Consider the following 22,644-nt stretch of genomic DNA (forward strand, 5'->3'; position numbering starts at 1 on the left):
AAATAATTTACAATCTAATAAATTCAAACTCCGGAGTTTCAATACTATACTCCGTAATACCACATTTTCTCACCACTTAGAATAATTCAGAAGGCCTAACCGAAATATCCTGCTTAGTTAGTCGGCAAACAAGTGGGGGAAGAAACGAGTGCAATGATAACAGATAATTGAATTTTGTCATCACAAAGAAAAAGACAGTGGAGCATTTTTGTCCAATCCCTTTCCCTGTTGTGTATTCGGCAGTGTACAATCCCATTCCGTGCAAACAATGTCTCTTTTCTAACCTGCGCCGTGGGGGTGTGTACACTTTACTGGGAATTGTTTCTTGGTTGGAATGAGTATAAATCAATAAGCAATTTGGGAACAGTATCTAAAAGGTTGCCGGAGAATACGCAGACTATTGTCGGTGGTATCCCCTACTACTCTCCATTATAAAAATCCAAACCTTTTTTTATAGCTGTATTGTTTGTCATTTACATATGTAATTCATAGCATAAATGTCATATAAAATTGATTATGCTTGCTACTTCTGCAATTCTCAGTGGATTAAGGTCATATAAAACCCTCTGTGTAGTCGTTTCTTTGTATTTGATAATTGCCATACATCAAGAGGAACATGTATTATGGATTAATTGGCAGTACATGTGACTATTTAATTAAGAATTAGTTTGGTTTTTTTTTTTAAATTTTTTTTTTATCGGGATGAGGTAGCAAGCCACATCGATATATTAGTGAGTTAGTAACGCACTCAGCCAATCAATATTTAAATTGAAGTCTATGAGAGTATTTCAGCAAAACCAGACTAATCCACCGCAGCAGACACACGAACCCAAAGACCTATCAAACATGCTGGTCACAAACCAGTGGGGTAGGAGTTTTGACTATTTAATTAAGAATTAGTATGTTTTGATTATGGATCATCCCTTGAATAGTGGAATTTTAGATATTTATACAGATATATATATGTAAAGGTTGATATGTTTTTCACCTGTAATATTAGTCACGAAACTCTCAATCAATGACCACTGAATCAAACAAATCAATTGAAACTTGATGGAAGTGATTGACGAAAGTTTGTGTATGAGCAGTAACTGATCAGGAGAATACTATTTTCTAAAACATTATCAGTCAGTTAATTTAGTATTAGAGTCCATTAAAGGCTTAAAGATAGCTTTTTAATTCTTAATCCATGTCTACTTACTTTCATCATTGCTGCAAACCTGCAATAAAGAAAAAGCTCAAGAGTTTTTGATAAAATGCAAAAAAAGTAGAGAATAATGCAGCTATAGAAAGGCTAAAAGAAGCTTCCTCTCTTCATCAACATAACCAGAGCTCTTTAGAACTTAACCAGACTCTGCCTGCTCTCTCTCTCTCTCTCTCTCTCAGTTCTTTAAACTCATTTAGTTTCTAGTGTCATATCTTGAGCTCCAAAACTGGTTGAAACACCTTGATGTCTGTACCACTGGAACATGACTACATAGGCTTAGCAGAGACTTCTTCAATGGAAAGAAGCTCTGATAGGATTTCCTCTTCCTCCTCCTCTGCCCACTCAACTACAGAGGATGTCAAGACCTCTGCTTTCAACCTCAAGGAGACTGAGCTGAGGCTTGGCTTGCCTGGCTCTCACTCTCCTGAGAGAAAACCAGGAATTGCTCTTTCAATTTTTGGCAAAGATTTGGAGGACAATAAGCAAAATGGATATCCTCTAAACCCTTCAAAAACCCCTGTGTCTGGGGCTAAGAGGGGTTTCTCTGATGCCATTGATGGGTCTTCTGAGAAATGGGTTTTTCGTATGAGTAATGGATCTGAAGCTGATAAGGGAGCAGTCTTGTTCTCTCCTAAAGGTGAGAGTAATGCTAAAACACAACAGCTATGTGTGTCTGGACAAACCAAGAAAGAGGTTGCTGCTTCTGTAGTTCCTCAGTCACCAAAGCCAGTCCAAGAGAAGCAGAAGTCTCAGGTCTCTGAGCTTGTTAGTCCTCCTGCTGCCAAGTAAGCTTACTTCTTTGCTCATCATTTCTTAAGTTTTTTTTTTGCTGGGCTAGTTTTGTACCTCACATGTCCCTTTGCTTACAAGGAAACTTTGATTTCTAAAGAGAAGTAAGGGAAAAAAAAAAAAAAAAAGAAGAAGAAGAAATTGATCCAGAAAGAAGAGAAACAAATTGTCAGTTTCATTTTCTTGGGTATAAATATTTTCTTTTTTTGGGCCAAAATGTTTCAGGCTTTCAGCTTGTACTTGCACATTTCTAATTTCTGTACATGAGCTGATTTAGTAAGTAAATAGATATGTTTATTTTTTTTGTATCTCAGGTTTTCCTCCCTGAATTTTTGTACTTCCTATGCTTTTTCTGGTTCTATAGTGGTTTTTTTTCTTGTGCTTTCTGCAATAATCTTCTCCATAGAGTAATTTTCTCTGTAGATGCTATTTGATTGTCTTGACTTCAATAACTGTCCATTCATCAATCTTTTGAAGTTTTCATCACAGAAGTGGTACTTTGGTGAATTACTGACATTAATCATATGTAACAGGGCACAGGTGGTAGGATGGCCCCCAATTCGATCATTTCGAAAGAACACCATGGCCTCAAATTTGGCAAAGAACAATGATGATGCTGAGGGAAAACAAGGGTCTGGGTGTCTTTATGTGAAGGTTAGCATGGATGGTGCTCCATATCTAAGGAAGGTTGACCTTAAAATGTACAACAACTACATGGAACTCTCTATGGCTTTGGAGAAGATGTTCAGCTGCTTCACTATTGGTACTGTTCTCTTTCTCTTTCACTCTATCAGTTGCAAGGCAGGCATGCACATGCTGACTGAGTATAGGGTTTGATCCAGAAAATAAATTAAGGTTGGTGTTTAATAAAACCTGTAATAAGCAGTTTGGCCCCTGGTAAACATAATTAATAAGTTAAGAACTCGACTTGATAGTCCCTATTACTAGAACAAGAATAGCTGCCTAAAAAGGATGTCTGGTGTTATATAAGATGAATGAGGTAAACCAGATGGGATAGGTACTTACATCTGTTTATGAATGGCTGTGATTCAGGGCAGTGCAGTTCTAATGGATTTCCAGAGAAGGATGGCCTGAGTGAGAGTCGGTTGATGGATCTTCTCCACGGTTCTGAATACGTTCTTACTTTTGAAGACAAGGACAATGATTGGATGCTTGTTGGTGATGTTCCTTGGGGGTAAGTTTCAGATCTGAACTCCATGAACAGTGCTTTAGAATTGAAAATACTAGCAGATGGAATAGATCCACCATAATATACGATTGAGATTTTTTTAAAAAAACTGATATTGGATTGACTTATTGATCCATGAACAGTAGTGTTCTTATCTTGCAGATAAGTTTTGTTATGCATGACAATAATGATTACAGGATATACACCTTAGCTTTCCCTTGGAGTATCTTGCATTTTTTCAGTTCATCTGGTCTAAGTTCATTTACCGTTTGTGAATTGTGCGATAGTTTGATATCAGTGTTGTATATGTGTAGGATGTTCACTGAGACGTGTAGGAAACTAAGGATCATGAAAGGTTCAGAAGCAATTGGACTTGGTATGTTTCACCATTTAAATTAGAAACTAATTAAATCTAAATATCTTTCAGTTGCCCCATGGTGTATGCTTTCTCTATCTGCATATCCCAGTTTCTAATTATCTGTTTCTATTCTTGGCTGCAGCTCCAAGGGCTATGGAGAAGTGCAAGAACCGCAACTAGCAAACACCGTAGCTGCTGGAAAAGGCATTGTTGAAACCTTTGAATTGACTTTAAGTTGAGTGCTTGTTGCATATTCCTCCATATGTTGCCAATATCCTTGTTTTTGTGTATTTGAAGGACTGGATATTGTCCTACTAATTAGAAAAATTTTCACTGGAAACCTCCAGATTATGTGTTGTTTTGGTGTTCTCTCATGTATCCATATATTCTAACTACTGTGTAAAAGGTATGCTGCTTGCAAATCCTTGTTTTATTTTTGTAAGAACAAATGGCTTGAGGTTTGGTGGTATGCTGTATGCATGAAATAGAGCTTTCTATTATCCAACTGTCAGAAGGGCAAAGTAAATAGAGAGCTCCTTCGCAAACTCAATGTTAATGTAATATCATTCATCTTAAACAATTTGGAATATGTTATAGCGAAACTAAAATTGAGAAGAAATTGCTGTGTATTCTCATTGATAATAGGGCCTATTTATATAGAGGATTACAATACACAGAGTCTGAATCATACAAGGAAAGATAATCTCTAGATTATTCTAATTAAACCTTATTACCACTAGATCAAGTAACCTAGAGTTTGGGCCAAACACAAATTAGGGTTTTACTTCAACACTCTCCCTTGTGTTGCCCAAACGCGGTGCTTCTCTCGTTGCCTCGCTAAAAACATTGCCGAGTAACAAAAACCCAGTGGGACAAAAATAACCTCGGTCGAAGGGGAAAAAGAGCAGAACACACGCTTCACGCTTCGAGGTGAACATGTAGACATCTCCCCCTGATGTCTGCGCCTCCCCCTGATGACTACTATCGTGGGAGTTCAGATAATTTCCGCAAGCCAATTCTTGCCACATGTTTCTCGAACGTGGATTTAGGCAATGACTTAGTAAACAAGTCTGCCACATTGTCCTCAGATCAAACCTGGTTCACTTTGATCTTGAGGAGCTTCTGTTGTTGCTGATTATCCTTGGTGTTGTCGCTTTTAATGTAGCCTTGTTTCATTTGTGTAGGCTCATCTGTGGTAGACTTCAAACCACAACTTTTCGAACATGCGTAATTATGGATCCAATCCATATACATTCACGAACCACTTCGTGAAGAGCAATGATCTCTGCATTGCGACTAGGGTCTGTTCTGTAGACCTCCAAGATATCATGGTCTTTACCCAAGGTGAACACATAACCAGTTTGAGAAGACTTTTGTGTGGGTCAGAAAGATACCCAACATCAGCAAAACCTTCCAAAACACATGTTGTTTTTGGATGGGGATAGTAGACGCAGGCCAGAGTTGGCGGCGTTCCTGGTGTGTGATGGGTCCGAATCCATCGTCTCTCTATAAGGATAAACCATGCTCATATCAGTCGTACATCTAGTATCGAAAGATATCTTTTACACCAATCCAATGGCGTCGCGTTGGCGCAGAGGTATACCTTAGCTAACAAGTTCATGGCAAATGAGATGTCCGGTCTTGTGCATTGAGCTAAGGACAATAATGCGCCTATTGTACTTAACTAGGGCATTTTTGCCCCTAGCGCATCTTCGTCATCATCCTTCGAACGAAGAGGATCCTTTTCAGGATCAAGACTACGGACGATCATGGGGGTGTTTGAAGGCTTGACTTTGTCAAAATGCCTAAGCATCTATCAACACGATGCTCAAGTTCCAAACCGAGACATAATCGTGTTCTCCCATAATCCTTCATCTCAAAATCGGATTTCAAGTGTTCAGCGGTTTCCCTTAACTCTTTAAGGGCTTTTAATGAAGATCATGTCCAACATGAACCGCGATAGAATCCGAAACTTGGTATGGAAACGCGCGGGCATATCCCTTCCCGATCAAGTAATCACTTTAGTGAGCGTTTCAACCTTATTGCAAACGCGCTCCGAGGTCTAGAGCCACTTGACTTGGGTAAATGAAGTCCACCATGAACCTTCATGTATATTTCGTATCTAGATCCCCATAGAGATACGTGTTGACCACATTTGTAAGTTGCATGATCAGTTATTCGGAAACTACCAAACTGACAGGGTAGTGGAGTGCAATGACATCCATTACGAGAGAATATGTCTCATCGTAGTCGATTCCAGGGCGTTTGTGAGAAGCCTTGCGCCATAAGGCGAGATTGCCATCTCTTTTTCTCATCATGCTTTCTAACGAAGACCCCATTAGTCAATAGGTTTTATGTCAGGAGGTGATGGCATCACTGGCTCAAAAACCTTCCTCTTTGTTAGAGAATCCAACTTAACCTGGATCGCATCTTTCCATTTAGGCCAGATTTCTCTACGTTGGCATTCATTCATCAACGGAGCGTGGTTCGATATCATCGGACTCAACAAACTCATGCACAACTACATCATCAATTATGATGAAGTTTCTATCCCACGTCTCATGTACACTAGTGTAATTTTCAAAAAGCTCTATATTCTCAGGAATAGGTTCTGACGTTGAGGCGTCCCCCAACGATAACCATAACCCAGAAGATTCTCATGAGGCGGATTTTGAGTGTCGATGATTCAAGGATTGAGTTGTGCCAAAGTATCCTTCGAACGCACGGGCCTCCCACGCATCTTAGCTAGGGCCATGGCCTATAACGCCAGAGTGCCACTCTCTTTGGCGTTGGCGTCATGCCTACCTCCGTGTAGGGTGGCGCTACGTCCTCTCGCAAGGACTTTCATCCTTGCAGCCATGTTTACAGCAGATATGTGTGATCTCGTCACTTTAACAGGGATCAAGATGAGACATAGTGGGGACAGGCCACGACAAATCCTGTCGTTCCTGCTGAACATCCGTGTTCTTATCTCCCCCTAACGACGGGAAGACTGTCTCATCAAAGTGACAACCCGCAAATCTAGCGGTAAGGAGATCGCATTGCAAGGGCATTAAGTGGCGAACGATTGTTGGAGTCTCAAATCCAACGTAGTTGCCCATTCGTCTATAAGAACCCATCATAGAGCGCTGTGGCGGCGCAATTGGCAAATAAATGGCACACTCAAATATGCGTAAGTACAATTCTTGTACCCAGTCACTAGCTATAACGCAGAGGTAGATTGAGTGGCGGTGGGTCGTAGACGAATTAGCATAGCTGCATGCAATATTACATCACCCCAAGCGGATATAAGGAGGTTGGTGCACATTACCAATATCCTGACGACCATCGTAGTCGTTTCCACGAGACCATTTGGGTGTGTACATGGGAATATGATGTCCAACATCAGTCCCAATGCAATAACCATCAAAAGTCTTCGATGTAAACTCTCTAGCATAGTCAAATACAATTGACTGAATAGGATGATTCGGGGAGTGTGCCCGTTGTCATATGATATGTGCTAGGAGTATAGCATAAGCAACATTACAAGTGGACAATGGCACAACACGTGACCAGCGTGTTTGTGTGACGTCCCGTATCTTAATTTACCTGTTTACTAGTCATTTGGACGGTAAACGACAATTACTTTCACTTTTACGGTCGTTTCGATACTTTTAGTGGCCCTAAATTGTTGACTTTTTTTTCGGGTCAAAATTTGAGAAAATGTTCTTCATGGAAGTTGTAGAGGACGTTAAACCGAGCGCGTGGATATGTGGTACGTAAAAATCGGAGTCCGTATGCGAAAGTTATAAGCGAAATACTAAAGTTACTGTTCATATGGTAAGTTTCTATAAATAGCCAAGTTACTGTGGTAAGTTTCCATTTTTGGAAACCTACCGGGCTTTCCTCTCTCCTCTCCCCCGATCCTTTCCCCACTTCGACCCGATTGCTCCTTCCTCCGATTTCTTCCTCCTCCGGCAACCCCACGACGGAATCAGGGCACCGGCAAGCTCGCCTCTTCATCCTTGTCACGCCTGTGGTGGTGTTTTGCGGTGGCTCGGCCGGTGGAGCTCTGAATTGAGCCGTGAAGTTCACTGTAGCAGTTTGGGAGTTTTGTCGATTTCCGGCGATTCCGGCCGTCTCCGGCCACCAAACCGGCGTCGAAGGTTCGGTTTTTGACATAGATCATTTCCCCTAAGGTCTTTCATTTCAATTTGCAGTGTAGAGGTCGAATTAACGATTTGCAATTTCTAGGGTTCTTGGAGTTTTCTGGAAAAATTTCACCGGCCAATTTGGAGCCCTTCAAGGTAAAATTGGAACTTGTTGTAGTTGTGAAAAATGTTGGGTCTGTTGAGTAGGTGGTGCTGCCAAAATTTGGTAGCCATCAGAGGTGGCGGCCGCCGGCGCGTGGGGCCCACGCGCTGCCACTGTTGGTGGCGCATGGAAGCGTGTAGGGCAGTGTTTTAATTCCGGTTTTTAGCCCATTAAATCCTATAAATTATGTAGAGCTTGTATGTCAAGTTTGGTAATTTTTGGAGAAACTTGGAATTAATTATGAATTTTGAAGTTTAGGGTTTCGATTATCGAATTACGAGAATCTGACCGTCGGATATCTCTCGGTTCTGCCTTGGAACCTTTAAATTAACGAATTGGTATTAGTGGTATTATTTGGGCTAAATCCGAGGAGAATTGGGAGGTCAAATTATGAGGAATTGATTTTAGGAATTGTATTAAATTATTGAAGAATTATTCACGGAATATAATTGTGTACAGGATGTCGTACCGAGATATTGCTCGATGACGGAACACGAATGCGTGATCGTCGGAATAGTACTGTGAGTGGACTTTTGTTTTAAATAGCGATGCATGCATTTATTTTCTTAAAATAATGCTCTAGTGATTATTCATATTACTTTTTGAGGAAATGAATTAATTTTCGGAAATTGATTTCGAATTATATCATGGATTTACTTTCAATAATGAGTTTCAAAGGTTGGTTTTGATTTATAATATTATTTGATGAATTCCTTATTTCCGAGGTAAATTTCCGGAATTAAGCATATCCCTAATCACCGAGTTAAGCTCCTAGAAGATTTTTAAGATGAGTTTCAATGGAGTTGGATAGTCTCAATTGTTTATTGACTTTCGATTTTGGCATCGGGAATGCCTAATTAAGGATTTTGGATTTGGTTGGCTTCTTGGAGATTTTGAGAGATTTTTGGAAATGGGATTTACCTATACTAATTTCCGGTTTTGGTTACGGATTTGAGAATATTTGGGCGTGTGGGACACGCCGTCGATTTATTCCTATTTCTCACTTATCCATTTTGAGATTGAGAGTAATCTTGGCATGCGAGGTCACGTCGTTGAATACATGGTTTCTATCTTGTGAGAAATGTGGGGAAGCTACATGGATTTACTGGTTTTCGATGATTTTTTCTCACCATACGCGGGTTATGTGATTAGGTCTCCTCCTCACTGACTTTGTGTTGGTGAGTGGCAGTTGAGGTAGCTTGTTCTCCTCCTCACCTACTTTGTGTTGGTGAGTGGCAGTAGAGGTGATTTATTCTCCTCCTCACGTGGGTGGCAGTCGAGGTTATTTGGTCTCCTCCTCGCACAATCTATGTGTGAGTGGCAGTTGAGGGTAGGTAGAGCCTGGGAGGCTCCATTTCCCGTATGGTGATATCTCTCCCCCATATCCTATCATTTCTCGACTAGCGGGGCCTAGTCTGATTTCCGTGTAACCAGCGGAGCTGGTCTTATCCTGTTGAGTATCGGAGTTTCGATCTTTCCTCTCAGTTGTTTGTGACTAGCGGGGCTAGTCGGTTTTTTTTCTTGAGCGGAGCTTCTCGTGCTTTGTTTTCTAAATTGTTGCATGCATCGAGAGTTTTTAAGGAAATAAATATGGGAAAGTATAAAATCCATTTGGTTTAAAAATTGTTTATTTTTGTCCACTCACGCTAACGTATTTTATGTACTTTCCCCTGGGCCCTTCGGTTTCAAATGCCCAGTTTGCAGGCGAATTGGTTGAGGTCGGGCGTACACGGAGTTGAGGCATAGTCAACAGCATGGCTTCCGCATCTGCCTTTGAATTAGGTTTTCCTCTTATACCTTTCTGTTAGAATTGCCCTGATTACCTATGGGATTTATGCTATTCGAGTTGAGATGTGTGTTTTGTGAATTGGAGACTGATGTTGATTTGGGGAGCAGGGTGGCTCCAGGAGCATAAGGATGAATTGATGGAGAAGTGTAAATGTTATCTACAGGTTTGGGTAGCCCATTTTAGGGGAAGTTCCGCCAAATTTTTGGTAGAATTTCTTCTAAGGTGGGCCCCGCAGGGTCACTTCGGATTTCAGGGTGAAATCCGGGGCGGGTCCTGTCAGTTTGCGTGTCAACCAACATCATGAGATATTTAAACGTCCGCAAGTTGGTTGAATTAGTCCATAGAATCCCCATGGGTTCTATGTAAGAACAAAATGAGTATTTTAATATCCTTTGCATAGGACGGTCTCAGTCCTAATTTCCCTAAGGAACGACTTTATAGAACGAGTGAGAGGCTTTAGAAGCAACCAATGAGGATTTTGGTTGGGCCTGAGCGTCTGAAATGCTATCTGAAGCAAAGTTGGTGATTGCAACATCACCTGGGGCGTCATCACCATGATGTACGCTATCCATGGCGTCATGGATAAGGACTATGCCAGCCCTAGGCTGGTGGTGGACGGCTGTGTCAGTCACACTTAGTCCAAGAATCAACTTTTGATTCATGCTTCGTTTCGCTTGAGAAAAAGGATGTCCATGTGAAGTCTTTTGTAGACGGATCATCATATCACGACTAGGATGATCTATCCTGTCGTGACAAAGCCAATATGTGTCTAAATCCAAGAGATCTTCTCTCATAACTTTTATTGGATTAATAGCTCGAATAGTGACATAGAGTTCACTAGAGAGACACATAAACTTCTCTAAGATGCGCATTTGTTTGCAATCATTAGAGGCATTGCAAAGGAACTCATTTTCGTTCTCTACATGCGTTTTCGCATGGAATCCGTTGGCTATTCATAGGTGTGATTTGCCCTATGAGCGTAGAGAGCTTTTGTGAGAGTAATCAAGGTGCCATTTGGTAAGGGGAACTTGGGCTATTCCATGTCCTTGAATTAATACTGATGGCCCAGCCATCGTAGTCACAAAGTCATATGCTCAGAATCAAAATTGAGTCATAATGAAAAGAACTCGAAATTTTATTCATAAGCCAACGGAGTTACATCATTGTCTCTTTGACCAAAGAAAATCTAATCCAAAATGCTAGCTAATGCAAAACAATGGTAGTCCCCTAACTTCTTTCGGTAATTTCAAAATAAATATGACCAGGTGAGTAGAGAGATGTCGATGGAGCAAGGCTCGCTTAAGTACTACTAATCTCAGAACCTTCCTAGACATCACACTTACTTTGGGTGAGCATACTTTGAAAAAAAACTAAACCATTGGCATTTACTACAAAAATATATGGCAATTACCTATTACATCTCTTGGAAAAATAAAGACTTAAACAGAATTGGCGATCTATCCCAGCCAGATTTGTAGTCTTCAACCCTTCACTCTAGATCATCTTCTTGATCTTCTTGTTCCACATAGTGAGCTTCTCTTGCTTCACAATATGCTTTGTAGGCGGTGACAATTTCTTCACGAGCTCTACAAATGTGTGCCCAATGACCAGATACTCCACATCGAGAACATACATCTCTTTGCTCAGACTCCATTGATTGAGGCGCTTTGAAAGCTTCATTTAGATGACTCTTAGTGTTTGTGGCGCCACCAACATGGCCAGAGGCTTTGCCTCCCTCTCTCTTTCCATGTTTACCTCTTCAGTTCCGTGTTCGCCAATTTTGGCGGTTACCTTCCCAAGTAGAGCGATTATATGGATCAGAACGTCCCGAAGTATCCCTAAGATCACTACAAAAAAGAATTCATTTGGCTTCACCAGTTAGCGTCGGCGTGAGAATGCCGTCGCCATTGATCTAAAATTCGCTACGGCAAATGTGGCGTTGCAAAGAGAAAAATTATTTGCCATGGCATGGTGTTGCCGTCGCATAAATATGCCCTCAATGGCTACAGCATATTCTTTCTGTCGCCAAATTTCTTTAATTTTAGCTACGGTAATACATGCCGTTGTCTTCTCTACTCACCAATCCTCCAAAGAACAACAACCCAAAAACAAAAACAAAAAGAGAGAAATACAGAAAGAGAGACCTGAAGGATTGACGACGAAAACGAGGTCACGTCGGCTTTGCCCTCCTTTTTTCTCCCGTCATTGTTCTACAGGCTTCTCATTCCATTGTTGCCATCAAAATTATCTTGAGAGAGAGAGAGAGAAATAGCGTGTGTTTTTTTGCTTTGTGCGAAGAGATAGAGAGCTCGATTGTTGCTGCAATCACGTAATCAACTGCGCCAGTTTGTAAACTTCTAAAATTTCGTTCGCATGTTGGTTTGGTTTCTGATTGAATGGGTTTTGTTTTATATCGGTTTTGCAGGGAAAGTGATCTTACAGCCAAGTACTGTTCGAGATCTTCCATCAACATCAATCTCCATAGAAACTGGGTTAGCATCATCAATCACTATGTTTCACTTTTTTTTTTTCATTGAATCACATATCTGATAAATTTTGGCCCTCTTATCTCAATTGAATTCGAGTTTGACTTACTTGATTTCATGGATTTATTCTGTGATATTTGATCAGATTAGTTGGTATTGATTGTTATAATCTTTCTTTTGTTAATTAAAGCTTATCTGATTGAATTATTAATGTATAAGATTTCGTTTTGTTTTGTAGCCTGGGTTTTAACCTTTCAACGATTCCAAGATCCAACTTTTTTGGAGATTCTGAAGGAAAAGGATTCGGTTGAAAAGAAATAAAATAGGTTTGGTTTTTAATCTGACTCATCTTTGTTATCATTTAGTGAATTGTCACTGGTTTCCATGAGTAAAATATCTTCTTCTACTGATGACTGATAAAGTTGTGAGTTTCTGTTGACGTGAAAGGTCCATTACAAATTCTATATACTTTAAAGTTAGCAACTGATGTACGAATATGACTGAAGAATGAATTAGAATCCTTCTTATTTGAAATATGGAATGTAGGATGTTGTTCTTACTTGGTTTCCATGACGATTATCATATTATCTAAAGAAACTAATTCATATGGTTGTTTCAAATATAGAATGTAAGAAGCTGTTCTTATTTGGCTTTCGTAATGACCAGCTATTCTTTTCTGTTGTTATCTTATCTATGTTTTATGAATTCTTATACGTTTCTGTAATTGATGGTATTTCAATTGGTGTATTGATCATGTTAACTATTATGTGCTTGGTTTGCTCTTACAGGTTTGACACAAGATCAGTTACTACATTCGCTGAACAAAAGTTCTCCAGATTCAAGTAAAAATAGGTCCCTAGGTTGTAAAAGTAGCTGATCCATTCTAAAAGCCGATCTCCAATACTATTTGCATGAACAAAGATGTAGTTAAGGAATTTGACCCTTATTTTATTCCCCAATGTCTTTGCAGGTTTGTGTTTTTTCCTCTCTTTGATATTATTGCCTTGCTACATCAGTTTTTAGCTCTGATAATTTGTGTTGAATGTTTTGGATAGTCTTTGGTTCGTTTTTTTATTTTATCGTATGTCATGTCTCATAACCAAAATAGATATAGAACAGTAACCCTATGTTCTCTCCCTCTTTCAGAGCAAAAGCTGGCTTCAAGCTTGGCAGATAGTGTTACTCAAATGTCACAAGATGTGATTTCTGTTAATTGCGTCTGATGCTTGAAATTTGTTACATGCATTTGTTTCGGTGAACTTTGATATATTGCTGTCTCTAGATAGATTGGGAAATAAAGGTTTTTTTTTTTTTTTTTTCCTCCACAAAGGGATATAAAGGGTTCTGATGTTATAGTTAGTGGTGGGGATCATAATGCACAACATTCAGTTGCTTTAGTGAAAGTGAGTCTTGCTACTACATAGATATATATATATATATATATATATATATATATATATATATATATATATATATATATATCGAAAATGTTCTGAAGAGGACGTCCGCAACCCAGAAAAAGTGCGGACGTCGCTCCTCCGGCCTCGATCGAGCGGCGACGGCGCGGCGCGGCTTGCCGGAGGGACGCCGAGGGTTGTGCGGAGGGGTCTGCGGTCCGGTGGAGTCGTCGGCGACGGTTCTGCGATGTTGCATACAACCAGCAACTGCAGGTGAGGTGGCTGCCCAGAAACCAGCAAGCCCGACCTCCTCCGACCTCGAATGCCGCCCAGAAGAGGTCTGGGACGCCTCTGGCCTCACTTCGTCCATCCCCCGCGCCGCCGTCGTCGCCTAGAACATCCTGCTGCGTCCACGTCCGCACTTTAGCGAAAGTGCAGACGTCCGCTTCAGATCCTTCCTCATATATATATATATATATATATATATATATATATATATATATATATATATATGGAAATGCTCAAGATTGATGATAGAGAGCTACATTTTTGCAGGTTGATAAGGTGAGCAATCCTGACAGCATCCGAATAGAACCAGAAAAGAGATGATGTTGTATTGTTGTTTGCATATCAGCTCTGAGTGGCCAGGGCTTAAATGATTGCTGCAGTGCAATCCAAGCAAAATTGAAGGTACTTCTAATTGTTTTCATACTCTTGAGTAATGTGTGTGCTCTTATAAGTTAGAAGATAAGAATGTCTTTTGTTTAGCAGGACGCTAATGGTACCGGTGGAAGCCTTGATCCTATTTGAAAAAGGAGAGCTTCACGAAGCACATTATGAAATTGTTTTACATCGGATCGTCCAAGGTGTCATCGACAAAAAAAAAAAAAAAAAAAGAACCATGACTCTATTAACAAGCAGCTGTTCAAATTAACCCCTACCAAAATCCAATGAGGTAATTTTCTGTACTTACAGCCTTTACATAAAAGTTGTATATTTCCTATTCTATTCCTATGCTTTAAAAGTTGTATATAAAGCAATATCTCACATAAATGAATTTGAAACGGTTTTTATATATTTGCATTATGTTTGTAAGATAACTTGCCATCATTCATAATTATATGTGATAACTGAGATTTGTCTTAGTGTCGGATGTTATGTGTCTATTGTTTATATACATGCTTCATTTTATGCAGTGTGATTGTGGAATCCTTGAAGCCCTGAAGGTGGTTAGCTTGCAAGAATTTGCCTCAATTTTGGAGCCTAACCTCTGCAGAATCGTGAGTCAAATTTTGAGTATTTACTGATTATAGTTGAATTTTTGGTCGAGACTAGATGCTGTTAGATGAATCTCTTCAATATGTTTTTAATTTATGCTTTTGGATTTCTCAAGCATATATATAAGTTAGGCTTAGTAAAATAGGAATATAAAGAGCAAGTTAGTCTGCAACAATAAGTAATTGTAAGGTTGTAACGGTAATGATCATGTTGTAATAGATAGCAAAGTTGTGTTGCTTCCATTAAATTATCCTTTGTCAACATTAGCTGCAGTTTAAAAAAGGCTTAAAGATCGACAGAATGCTCAGTTATGATTCCATTCGATTATGTTACAGGGACTCTTGTTTTGGCTCTAATTGGTGGTCATTTAAAACTTTGTTGTTTAAGTTCTCATGCCAACCGTTTTTTGATAGAATTCAAGAATCAATCTAGTTTTAGTGTAATTTCTCATCAAAATTTAATATTGTTTTTTGCTGTGCTACTTTGCTATTCTATCTATTTGAAGCTTTTGATTTTGATAATGTTCTTGAGTGTGTGACATCAATTGGTGAATAACAATATTAGTTATTGATGATTCACAATCTTTTGATCTCAGTTGTTTGTGATGAGTTGATTATGTGACTTATTCCTCTAAGGGTTTTTCTTTTGGATCCTTCCTGGGCACAGGACAATGAAGCTTAGAAGTAAAACAGGGCATATCAATACCATAAGACAGTAGGAACTAAATGCTTTCTTAGAGTATATATGAATTGAAACTATAATGAAATGACTGAAAGCTACGAAACTAAGTAAAGGTTTTTTTGTTCTGTATCTTATTTCTTATGTGTGCAATTCTTGTTCATTGTTTATCAAGTTCTAAATTTGCAACTCTATATATGTTCATTGAATCTTGAATTGATGCAGGTATGTCCAGAACTACAAGGAAAAGGAGAAGTTGGAGCATAGGTTCTGAAGTGCACAGTTGGAGAAGGAGGATGAGAGGCAGAGCTTTCAGCAACATTTTTTGGGGATTTACAGGTATGAAAAACTCATATGCAGTTTAAATTTCACTTTAAGTTTTTTTATGTGGATTGGTGTGTAGTGTGTACACCGATATTGTTTGATCTGGTAGACAGTACATTTGCCGACCTAGGATCTATGCTTTAATGAAGTAATTAATCACTCAAATGTACACTTCTCCAAATTTCACTCTAAATTTCATTCAAATGTACACTTCTCCACACTAGGATCTATGCTTTCATAAAGTAATTAATCAGAGGATATCAATATCAATTTGCCTAAACTTTAGTATATGTAAGTGTAGTCCCAAGTCTCATGCTCATCCTCCCTCTCTTCATTTGATTTATGTTTCTTTATCTAAATACTTTTCACTTATCTATGTAGATAGAAAACGGACACATATCTTGAGGAAGATGGAGGAAGAAAAGTACCTTGTATTATCTTGTAAACTCTTGTATAAGAGCTTCATTGCTTTTGTAACATTCATGAGAAAAATCAAAATTTAACATTCCCTTTTCAATATGTTTAATTCCTTTTTGTACAGTGCGCTTTTATCCAAAAAACAAAAAAATCTGGCAATGCATATTTGCATGCCAGATTTTTTTTTTTTTAATTCATAAATAAAATTTTCCGACGGCAATTTTACCGTCGCAAAGTTTTGGTAGCGGTCGGTGGTGTCGCCATAGATATTTGCGACGACATTTTGCAGTAGCAAAATTCTTGCGACGGCAAGGGGTTGCCGTTGCTAATAAGCTTGCGACGGTGCATTTGCCGTCGCAAATATCAATGGCGACGCCCTCAACGACATCGGCGCAATTGCCGTCGCTATTGGTCTTTCGTGACGGCAATTTCACTTTCCGCGACGGCACTTCGTCGTGGCAATTTGATTTTTTTTTTTGTAGTGGATTAGGGTTTCGATCTTGGCGCCCTCTCTTTGAGGCGCGACTATAATTGGATTCCGGAATACTCTGTTTCCATGGATCTCGAATTATAGTTCTTCACAAGGATGTTGTCATGCTTTTCAGCGACATTCATAGCTCCAATAAGCTCATGAAACCTTGTGATCCGTCCTGCAGTAACATCGATTCGATAGTTCTTAGCAACCATCAATGCAGAGACGGGGAAGGTAGAGGGAGTCTTCTCAATCAACATCGCATCTGTGATCTCTTTACCACAGAATTCCATTAAGGATTTAATGCGAAGTGCTTCCGAGTTGTAGTCAAGAACTGACTTGAAATCACAGAAGCGGAGGCTATGCCATCTCACTTCTAGGTCAGGAAGCAGGGAGTCACGGACGTTGCCAAATCTTTCTTCGAGTGAGACCCACAGCCTTCTGGGGTCTTCTTCATTCATACACTCGTACTGGAGCGAATCATCCATATGACGAGTCATTAGGATGATGGCTTTCGCCTTATTTGCCTCTAAGGCTGCTCTATTTGCTTCCAAAGCTTGAGCTTCCTCAACAGTTAGCACATCCTGGCTAGGCTCGAGAATCGTATCCAGGATTCCATCGGCCTTGAGATGCTGGCGGACATCACGAACCCACCTGTGATATTCAGAGCCAGTTGTTCCCAATGGAGCAAAGTCCAATTTGTTCAGGTTACTCATCTTGAAAGAGAACAAGAAATTAGGGTTAGTTTCGGTGCGAAAAAGGCTACCACGAAAACAAAGAAAATTTCTGAGCGTAGTCGATTCCAAGAAATTAGGAATTTCCGAGCGTAGTCGCTTCCAAAAAAATTCGATTCCAAGAGGGATTGGATTAGATCGAAACAATGACGTAAGTGGTCGATCATAAATTCTCTACAAACTCTAAGTTTAGAGATCTCAACAAGCTCCAAGCTTTGAGTGAGCACGAATCCCCACAGTTTGGCTTGTGGTGTCCCCTATGAAGAAGAAAGGGGGGTAGAAGAAGGGAGGTTGCAAGTCTTCGAGAAAAAGAAGATAAAATGAATAAAAACTCAAAAACGGAAACTTTTAGTAAAAAATACCTCGAAATAAGTAGCCGGAAATTTGGCCGGAAAAAGTCGGCAGAAAAAATGGTCAGAAAAGTGGCCGGCGATCGGAATAGTGGCCGGAAAGTTGACAGGAAACGGTCAACCGGCGTTGACCAGTGCTGACGTGGCGCTGACTGGTGCTGACGTGGCTGCTGACCGCTTGCTAATGACGTGGCAGAGTCTGTGGCAGTGGGCCTGCTTCTGGGCTGCTTCACGGGCTTGAGCCACCTCTTTTCTTCTCTCTTGGCCGCTGACTTCTTCTGGGCTTTTGGGTTGCCACTCCCTTTTTTTTTTCTTCTCTTTTCTTCTCTCTGCCGGTTCACGGTGCAGCTACTGTTGGAGGCCGGTTCAAAAGCTTTTATGCCGGTTCTGGGAATATTTTGTCTGGTTCCCGGATTCTGGGGTTGATATGCTACGGGTGATAAAATTTGGTAGAAATTGGAGGTCCGTAAGGTGGTGAACCGGTGGAGTATTTGCTGCGGATTGTTTGGTGCTTCCGGTAGCCGGTTCAGGAGGTTTCCGACCGGTTCTTGGGGTGGCGCTGCCGGTTCTGGATGATAGCTGAATTTATAAGCTATTGATTTTCCTTATTCACACTTAAGATTGTCAATTGTAGCAAGGGTAAACAAGGGTCTTTCCCGCAGAGGACTAAGGTTATAACTACTCAAAACAATGTCACAAAAGTGACCACTGTTCCTAGCGAACAGCAGTCGAAAACCTAATTAAAAACCTAATCTAAACTACTCAGAAAATTACGAAAATTTACAGAGATATACTAGACACACAGGGAGTCTAGCACACAAAATTTGGTATTATTCGGATATCGTTTACTATATAAAATAATTATAAAAATATAGAGGACAGAAAGTAACGAAAACAGATTTTAAGATGGTTTGAAAACAATATGATAAAGATAGTTAGGGAAGATGCATCCACCCCGGACAATCACACACAAGACAATTTGTTCAATCCTAATTCAATTAATCTAGATGAAGATGCTCAGGTTGGCTCGGTACGCTTGAACACAACCTATTACCCTTTCTTACTTCGTACGCTAGGCAGGAAGTGCTCTACACCTAGACTATTCCCAAGCAATGCAACCTAAAGGTACGCTTATTAGATTAAACATGCAGAGATCATTAAGGTCTAAAAGAGTTTGAGACATCACTAGGCATCGCAATAAACTTAGCGCCTTGCTAAACCTAGGACTTAGTTTACTTGATAGTGAAAACTAACAATTGCTTCTCTAGAAGGTTTGAGGAATCCAACTATTGATCCAGGCATCAAACAATCAAAGCGGTAGAACCCTAACATGCATACTAAGCGTGCACTCAAAGCATACAAGCAAGAATTCATCAATGGAAAAGCAGTAAACAAAAGTCTCATCTTGAATTAAAAGAAAATAAAATCAAAAGTCAAATCATCTTGTAGTTCATGTCTAGGGGCTTCAAGCAGCCCCCTAACTAATAAAAACTAATTAAACATGGAAGAAATAAAACAAACTAAAGAAGGGGGAGCAAGAGAGAGCGAGAGCTGCTGCAGAATCATCTCCTTTTATATGGTTAGAGGTTGCCTCCATCTTTCTTGTTGTGTAGGAAATCCAAAACTTAAAAGAATTAGGGTTAGCGTGCTTAGGTGGAGTTTTCCTATTGGCTCTTGAACTTGATGACTCATTCCAACCATTCACATCATGCCATTTGTCTATATTGAGCTGATATATGAAGCACAAACTCGTCCTCGGGCTTTTCGGTGTGATTTGGGCTTCGAAACATAAATTCCCGTCCAACCTCAGATTCACGCGCAGCCTGACCTTCTTGTACTAAATCGGTCATAACTTCCTCTAGAAAAATGATATTGACGAACCGTAAAAAGATCTGGAAACTAGACATCCGAGGCTTTCTATAAATATAAAGATCATCATCTGGATCGTTCTGAGCTGGTCTCAGTGCTCTGTCGAAGTTAACTGATCTGCACAGGCAGATTTCCCGATTTTGCCTTTCAATCCCTCTTTTACTTCTTTTCTCCTTCTTTACTCCAAGATACCTATAAAACAAATAAACAACGTAAATAACTAGAAAATATACTAAACTAACAAAGAAAGTATAGAGATTAACGCTATTAATATCACATAATTATGCTCCTATCAAATACCTCCACACTTAAGCTTTGCTAGTCCCTAGCAAACAGAGAACTAACTAGACAAAAGACATGGACCTAATGTCTTCCAAACATCTCAGAGAACTTATAATGCCCACAAGTATGGTCAACAAAATTCACACACTCACACGTCAGAATTCATAACCTCACTTAAAAGCTAATTTATTTTGATAACCATAGTGCTAAAGTTATAATACATGGGCAATCAAACTAGTGCAACAAAGGAGAACCAACTTATTCATGTGTCAAACAAGCGTCAACTCAATTTCTCACAAAGATGCTCTCAATTTCTTTTCACTCATGATTTTCTGACTTGATGTATAAGCATATATTTCACTCAAGTTATATGTGAGAGGAATGATATAGTAAGACAAACAAATAGCTCACATATGATAACAAGAAAGAAAGGCTTTTTCTGAAATTTTTTTTTTACTTATGATCCCATGATTGGAATGCCAAAACTCGGACGAAAGGCCAGTGACACCATATGCTCACCCCTCCACACAAGTCTCCACAAATCGAATGCACAACTTCAAAGATCAAAAAGGTCTTTATTCAAGGTTATAATGGGGCCAAGGGTTAAGGTTAAACGAAAGAAAGGATAGGAAAATTCAAAGATCCTAAGAACCTAGTGGAGCACTAGAAGAACACAAGAGATAAAAGAATCTTGAAACTCTTCAAGGTAATCAATCTTCGAACAGGAAGCAAAGAATTTTTTTTTCCAAGGCCAGATGTCATCTTTTTGGGCCTTTGCTTCATTATAACTTCAACAGCTACAACATGAATGTATCAAATCCAAGGAAGTATTTTGCTTTTCGATTCTTTTGATTTTTCTTTTCAAGCATTCTTTCTCTTTCTTTTTCTTTTTCGGCTATCACATAGTTTTTTCTCTGTTTTTTTTTCAACAGCCATAAACACATACTTTTTTTTTTTTTCCTTGGATCGATGTACAATGAACTCCCCCACACTTGCTTACAAAAGTACCTTGAACATAAGTACATCTCTCAAAATATTTGCTCCACTACTTCCTTAGGATAGGGTAAGGATATATCTATACTAAGCTTAGGGTTAAGGAATTCATGGGTGATGAAACAAAAAGGCTTAATGTAGGCTCAAGGGGGTTAACTAGGGGATTGCACATCTTGTGTGCATAAAAGGGACACAGGTTAATTTGGCTATGGTGGTAATCCTAGTGCCTTTATCCCTTCCCATCCATCATGCAATTCAACCATACGCTTCAAGAGGCTTTGGGGCAAGTTCTAGCATTTGTCCTTATAAAATATGCAAGTCGAATCCGAGTCTCAACCAAGATGAATAAAAGATGAGATCATGCAAAATCCTCGTCAAGAAAATAAGATGATTCTATACTAAGCACTCAGAAAAGAAATAGCACATATACAGGCTCAAAAGCTCACAAGGGTTTAAATCAAGTTTAACCTGTCATAGCATGCATCCATCAATTCTCAAGTGTTACATTAATCCAACCATCAATGTATATAAATCAGGCACAATAATCATCAAAATCTATTAACAATTATTTGAAATCAAGAATCTAACACATGCTTGCAATCCTTTTGTGACCAAAATATCAAATCCGTAAAAAGTTCATGCTCATCATAGAGTTGGAAGACTCCTAAGACTCAAAGAAAAATAAAACCTAAAACTAGACTCTTTTTTTTTTTTTTTTCTTTTTTTTTAAGAGAAATTTAAACAAAAGAATGACTCAAAAACAAATTGACAAATTTGTATTTCCCTCCCCCACACTTAAACTAGACATTGTCCTCAATGTATGGCAATATAACGCACAATGCACCAGGTAAGCATAGAGAAAGAAAATCCAAAAGAGGGCAAGTAGGAAGATAAGAAAGGTTATAGAAAAGCTCCCCCTTGTAGACCTCCAGCTGCTCACGACCTTTGGAGAGGACTGAAATTAGACACCATCTGCAAGGCACAAGGCCTTGACTTCCACAATGGAAGCTCCGTGCTATATGGACTCCAAAAGGTCGCAAATTTGCGCAGGTCCCTGTTTTGCTGGACTGACCTTTCGGTACTCAAAGTGGAACTGGGAACGCAGCAGAACTCCGAATCCAGTTCTGTAAAATCATACAAAAACTAGACTCAGAGAGCTTTCTATGCATATAAGGTACCGCTTCCAGTTCCATCGGAGCTAAAAACGGCAGCCGTTCAAAGTGAACTGATCAGCGAGGCAGAAAAACTGTTTTGCTCAAAAGTGATTTTCCTCAAACTTTCCTCAACTATATGACCTGCACACAAATCAAAAGCATAAAAACGAACAAATATGAAGCAAAGATTGAGAAGAAAAGGAATAAAGAGAGCGTCTCTTATGATTAGAAGTTTTGAATGCCGCAATCTTCTTCCTCCATTAATTGGGTTGCCTCCCAAGAAGCGCTTGGTTTAACGTCTTCAGCCTGACATAGCAACTCTTCATCAAGAGTAATCAGGAGGTTTAGGTCTTGGTTCCTTCAAAGACTTTACTCTCTTTAGTGATGTTTCATGATCTCTTGACAGCAACTTGGGTATCTTAGGAGCAATGGAAAGATATGATTTGATGCTCTTCTTTTTCTTTCTCTTCTTCCATTGTCTCCTTCTCTTCTTAAATCCACCAAGCATGGATAGAAGAATCGCCTTATCGGAGTTTGGATATTCATTTATCACCATCTCCACATGTTCAAAGAAATCAAATGGTG

General features: G+C 39.5%; 1 protein-coding gene and 1 long non-coding RNA gene across 3 annotated transcripts; both read left to right on the plus strand.

The window, feature by feature from the left end:
- The first annotated feature begins 1,149 nt into the window (after window positions 1-1,149).
- On the plus strand, window positions 1,150-4,012 carry LOC133725254 (auxin-responsive protein IAA27-like). 2 transcript variants are annotated; one of them, XR_009854323.1, is made up of 5 exons: window positions 1,150-1,992; window positions 2,530-2,759; window positions 3,050-3,191; window positions 3,484-3,561; window positions 3,686-3,700. XR_009854323.1 is itself a non-coding variant. In XM_062152433.1 (5 exons), exons 1-5 carry the CDS (start codon window positions 1,451-1,453, stop codon window positions 3,721-3,723), a joined length of 1,014 nt encoding a protein of 337 aa, XP_062008417.1. In that variant the 5' UTR covers window positions 1,161-1,450; the 3' UTR covers window positions 3,724-4,012. The 2 variants fall into 2 exon arrangements, 1 of the variants encoding a protein (XP_062008417.1); XM_062152433.1 differs by having other exon boundaries at window positions 1,161-1,992; window positions 3,500-3,561; window positions 3,686-4,012.
- Window positions 4,013-11,673: 7,661 nt separating this feature from the next.
- LOC133739965 (uncharacterized) lies at window positions 11,674-16,315 on the plus strand. The gene is made up of 9 exons (XR_009860937.1): window positions 11,674-11,954; window positions 12,051-12,117; window positions 12,350-12,437; window positions 12,900-13,081; window positions 14,064-14,198; window positions 14,280-14,463; window positions 14,705-14,788; window positions 15,690-15,803; window positions 16,170-16,315. It is a non-coding gene; the product is annotated as an uncharacterized LOC133739965 (long non-coding RNA).
- The last annotated feature ends 6,329 nt before the right edge of the window (window positions 16,316-22,644 follow it).

This window comes from Rosa rugosa, chromosome 1 (genome assembly GCF_958449725.1).
Source record: "Rosa rugosa chromosome 1, drRosRugo1.1, whole genome shotgun sequence".
Classification (NCBI taxonomy): Eukaryota; Viridiplantae; Streptophyta; class Magnoliopsida; order Rosales; family Rosaceae; genus Rosa; species Rosa rugosa.

Excerpts from the sequence above, each read along its gene's own strand:
- LOC133725254 (XM_062152433.1), top strand. The coding sequence starts at position 1,451 with ATGTCTGTACCACTGGAACATGACTACATAGGCTTAGCAGAGACTTCT. Across the intron at positions 2,760-3,049 it reads GTTCAGCTGCTTCACTATTG|GGCAGTGCAGTTCTAATGGA; the intron begins GTACTGTTCTCT and ends GCTGTGATTCAG. Across the intron at positions 3,192-3,499 it reads GTTGGTGATGTTCCTTGGGG|GATGTTCACTGAGACGTGTA; the intron begins GTAAGTTTCAGA and ends GTATATGTGTAG.